At 47.0% G+C, this 4905-nt stretch overlaps 2 protein-coding genes across 2 annotated transcripts in view; one reads left to right on the top strand and one right to left on the bottom strand.

Annotated features, from left to right (window-relative positions):
• dusp28 (dual specificity phosphatase 28) overlaps window positions 1-684 on the top strand; it is a 2438-nt gene extending 1754 nt beyond the window's left edge. Inside the window, exon 2 of the mRNA XM_037682478.1 lies at window positions 440-684. Within this exon, the coding sequence (XP_037538406.1) occupies window positions 440-541 (102 nt within the window). The 3' untranslated portion in view covers window positions 542-684. The remainder of the gene's footprint in view (window positions 1-439) is intronic.
• A 2759-nt stretch (window positions 685-3443) lies between these two features.
• The window catches only part of proca (protein C (inactivator of coagulation factors Va and VIIIa), a), a 13966-nt gene continuing 12504 nt past the window's right edge, over window positions 3444-4905 (bottom strand). Inside the window, exons 7-8 of the mRNA XM_037682461.1 lie at window positions 4238-4355; window positions 3444-4151 (exon numbers count right to left, since the gene is read on the bottom strand). Of these exons, the coding sequence (XP_037538389.1) occupies window positions 3583-4151; window positions 4238-4355 (687 nt within the window). The 3' untranslated portion in view covers window positions 3444-3582. The remainder of the gene's footprint in view (window positions 4152-4237; window positions 4356-4905) is intronic.

Genomic DNA, 4905 nt, shown 5'->3' with positions numbered 1-4905 from the left:
TCCTGAGTCTGTCATCAGCTTCCTGTACCTGTAATCAGCTTCCTGTCCCTGTCCTCAGCTTCCTATCTGTCTCTGTCATCAGCTTCCTGTACTTGTCCTCAGCTTCCTATCTGTCTCTGTCATCAGCTTCATGTCTCTGCCTTCAGCTTCCTGTACCTGTAATCAGCTTCCTGTCTCTGTCCTCAGCTTCCTGTCTCTGTCATCAGTTTCCGGTCTCTGCCTTCAGCTTCCTGACCCTGTCATCCGTTTCCTGTTTCTGTAATCAGCTTCCTGTCCTTGTCATCAGCTTCCTGTCTCTGTCCTCAGCTTCCTGTCTGTCTTTGTCCTCAGCTTCCTGTCTGTCTTTGTCCTCAGCTTCCTGTGTCTGACAGAAAGGAACCAGCAGCTGTAATTCTTCATGAACCTGAAGGTTCTGATCCTTCTCGTTTTCTCTCTGCAGAGGCTGAAGACGGCCCGACGGGTCGTCGAGCCGAACCTCGGCTTCTTATCTCAGCTGCAGAGGTACGAGCACGAGTTGAAGAGGAGCCGAGGACCGTCCTGATCCTGGACCAGAGACCCAGCTCTGAAAGACCACGCGCGAGACCAGAACCAGCAGGAGCAGAAATGGACAAAACAAGGACGACAGAATTTATTTTTTTCTTACTGAACGTATTTTAATAAGATGAAGAAAATAAAAAAAAAATGTATTCAATTAAATCAAAATGATTAAAAATCCTAAAATGTAAAAAAAAAATATTTTATAAACCAGAGGTCTAATAATAAAAAGTGTTATTTTTTTTATATATTTTAGGTCACTAATAAAACCAAACCACGAGAAACCAAAACTATTCAAGAGATTTGAACTCTGTTAAAAACTTATTTATTTATTTTGGTAAAAGTTTGATGTTTCTATTGAAAGGCAGAAATAAATAAATAAATAAAAAATCTAGAAAAGTTTTGTCATATTTTTATCACATTCTGAAGATTTTACTAAATCAGCTGATAATTTAAAACTAATTCTCATCTGTCTGTAATCCACCGATTTAGAACCATAAACTGATAAAATAATAAATTGTTGCAAACTCATCTTTATGTTCAAACATATAAACTTTACTTGAAGTGATAAAATGTTAAACTTTTGCATTTATTGATCAGGTTTTACTTGATAAAACGTTTAATTTTTGTTTTGATCAGATTGGTTCTAGTTCTCAGTCCTGTCTGTAGAGGGCGCTGTTTACTCATCACAGGACTCACTGCAGATTATTTATAATCCCTGCTTTAATCTTTTATATTATAAATAAAAAAATAAGCACAATTTAATTAAACGTTCCTGGATAATCCACAGAGATCAGGTCTTTAAAACCTTTTATTTCCTGGACTAAAGTAGCAGCACGACGGCTCAGTGGTTATCACTGTTGCCTCACAGCAAAAAGGTTGTGGGTTCAATCCCCGGTTGGATCTGGGGTCTTTCTGTGTGAAGTCTACATGTTCTCTCCGTGCTGAGTGGGTTTTCTCTGGGTACCCCGGTTTCCTCCCACAGACCAAAAACGTGCACGTTACTCTGCCTTCAGGTCCAGGACTGCACCTGATGTCCACACGATGCTGCAAAGGCATGTCAACGAAGATGGCCCACAACATCCAGAGCCTTAAGGAAATCAGGGCAAATCTCATCCACCCCTGGAGACCATCCAGCGTGCAGCTTTATAACTACCTCGGCGACCTCAACCACAGTTATGGACAGACCAACCCGTAAGTCTCCTGACTCCGCTTCCTCCATGGAAGACATGCTGGTGGGATTGAGAAGGTCCGAGAAATATTCCTTCCACCTCCCAATGACATCACTGGTTGAGGTCAACAGCACCCCACCTTCACTGAACACAGTGTTGGTAAAGAGCTGCTTTCCCCTCTTCAGCTGCTTGATGGTTTGCCAGAATCTCCTCGGAGCCAACCATATGTCATTATCCAAGACCTCACCAAACTCCTCCCACATCTGAGCTTTTGCCTCAGCAACAGCCAAGGCTGTGGACTACTTGGCCCTCCAGTACTTCTCAGCTGCCTCCGGAGTCCCACCAGTCAACAAGGACTGATAGGACTCCTTCTTCAGCTTGACAGCCTCCCCAACCTGGGGTATCCACCACCGAGTTCGAGGATGGCCACTGTGAGAAGCACAGACAACCTTACAGCCACAGCTCAAGGTAGCCACTTCAACAACTGAGTCGAGGAACATGGTCTACTCTTCCTCAATGTCCCCGTCTCAGTTGGAATGTGGTTAAAGCCCTTCCAGAGGTGTGAGTTGAAGATCTTTCTGACAGGTTCTTCTGCCAGGTGTTCCCAGCGAACCCTCACTACACATTTGGGTCTACCAGGTCTGTCCGGCATCTTCCCCTGACATCTGATCCAACTCACTACCAGGTGGTGATCAGTTGACACCTCAGCTCCTCTTTTCACCTGAGTGTCCAAAACTAATGGCTTCAAATCAGATGACACGACTACAAAGTTAATCATCGATCTATAAAGTATGACCTAGGGCATCCTGATGCCAAGTGCACTTATGGACAGCCTTATGTTGGAACATGGTGTTTGTGATGGACAAACTATGACTAGCACAGAAGTCCAACAAGGGAACACCGCTCAAATTCAGATCAGAGAGGCTGTTCCTCCCAATCACACCCCTCCAGGTCACACTGTCATTACTCACGTGGGCTTTGATGTCCCCAAGCAGAATAAAGGAGTCCCCAGCTGGTGCACCTTCCAGTAACCCCCCAAGGACTCCAAGAAGATTGGATAATCTGAACTGCTATTCAGCACATAGGCACAAACAACTGTCCGAGCCCATCCCTCCACCTGAAGGTGCAGGGAAGCTACCATCTCATCTACCGGAGAAAACTCCAACACAAAGGCACCAAGTCGGTGGGCTAAGAGTAGACCCACACCAGCTCGTGCCTCTCACCATGGGCAACTCCAGAGTAGAATAAGGTCCAGCCCCTCTCAAGGAGATTGGTTCCAGAACCCATACTGTGCGTCGAGGTGAGCCCAACTATATCTAATTCAGTACCTATCAACCTCATGCACAATCTCAGGCTCCTTCTCTATCAGAGAGGTCACATTCCATGTCCCCAGAACCAACTTTGGTAAGCCAGGGTCAGAGTGCCAAAGTCCCCAACTTTGACCACTGCCCATGGATTCATGCACCCGACACATATGGCCCCTCCTGCAAGTGGTGGGCTCACAGGAAGGCAAACCCATTCTGCTCATTCAGACTGAGCCCGACCGGGCCCCATGGGTAGAGACCCGATCACCAGTCGATCGCTGACAAGACCCTCCCCCAGGCCTGGCTCCAGGGTGGGGCCGCAGTAACTTACGTCCAGGCAAGGGAAACTGAGTTCCTTGTTTTCTTTGTCCATACAAGTCTTCTGAATCACTTTTTGTCTGGCCTGTCACCTAGAACCAATCTGCTTGGGAGACCCTACTAGGCTGTATTAAAATAAAACAGCCAGAAGCTTTTTCAGAGTAAATCCATTTATTTGTGAAGCTGTGAGACATCTCTGAAGCTGTGGGGGTGTCAGTGGGTTTGACTGAGTGGACAGGACCATCTGTTCGGTGTTATTGTGGACGATGTCTCGTGTCCCATTCCTCTTGGACCTGGTGGATCCACTGATTGTAGTTGGACACCTTGGTGTAGATGCCCAGCTTGTCCTTCAGGCCGCAGCCCTCGCCCCACGACACCAGGCCAATCAGGAACCAGGTGTTCCGGTACAGGGTGACCATCGGGCCACCACTGTCCCCCTCACAGGCATCCACGCTCTGGCCCAGGATCCCGGCACACAGGACGTTTTCAGACAGCTGGTGGGGGAACATCTGCTGGCCACAGACGCTACGGTTGACTAGTGGGATCTTGATGACATTCAGCGCCGAGCTGTACTTCCCGCTGTCCTGCTTGCCCCAGCCCGTCACCACGGTGATGGTGCCATTTCGGTGGAGCACCCGCTTGGCCATGGCGCTCCCTGGCAAGCAGACAGGCAGGATGTATATAGACGATGGGGCAGGCGTCTGCAGGCGGAGCAGGGCAATGTCGTTGTCCACCGTCCGGCTGTTGTAGCTGGGGTGTTTGAAGGCCCGGGCGACCTGGAGAGTCACCTCCGTTCCTTCGTCCTTCAAACGCTCGTAGTCACCTAAGAACACGAATCAGGACCCGATCATCAGTCAGTTTTTTTTTTATCAACACGTGAACTTTTTCTGTTTCTGTTTGAGAGCTCACCCAGTCTGACGCTGAACTTGTGGTGGCCTTCGAGGCAGTGAGCTGCCGTCAGGACCCAGCTCTTACTGATGAGGACGCCGCCGCAGTGAAACCTCCCTCTGGCATTAAAAACAAGAACCTGAGTGCACAAACATCACGAGTTAGCTGCAGTGTTCTACAGAGCCAACAGTTTATGAGCACCACAATGCACTGTGACAAGGAGCAGAGCAGGACCAGCGGCTGAACACTGAAAGACATGGGTGAACTTTGCTGAATGAGCTAAAACTGAATTGTTAAAGCTAAAGGAAGTAGAACACTAGATAATGTAGAAACAAGCATGCTAATAGCTAAATGTAAGAATGAGCACGCTAACAGCTAAATGTAATAACAAGCACACTAAAAGCTAATTCTAGCAATGAGCATGCTAAATGCTAATTGTAGCAATAAGCATGCTAAAAGCTAAATGTAAGAATGAGCATGCTAAAAGCTAAATTTAAGAACGAGCAAACTAACAGCTAAATGTAAGAACGATCACGCTAACAGCTAAATGTAAGAACGAGCAAGCTAACAGCTAAATGTAAGAACGATCACGCTAACAGCTAAATATAAGAACGAGCACGCCTAAATGTAAGAACGAGCACGCTAACAGCTAAATGTAAGAACGAGCACGCTAACAGCTAAATTTAAGA

The sequence above is a fragment of the Nematolebias whitei genome, chromosome 9 (assembly GCF_014905685.2).
Source record: "Nematolebias whitei isolate Nwh7 chromosome 9, NemWhi1, whole genome shotgun sequence".
NCBI classification, from domain to species: domain Eukaryota; kingdom Metazoa; phylum Chordata; class Actinopteri; order Cyprinodontiformes; family Rivulidae; genus Nematolebias; species Nematolebias whitei.
The sequence above is the reverse complement of the archived record's forward strand: the minus strand, read 5'-3'. Positions and strand labels throughout refer to the sequence as shown.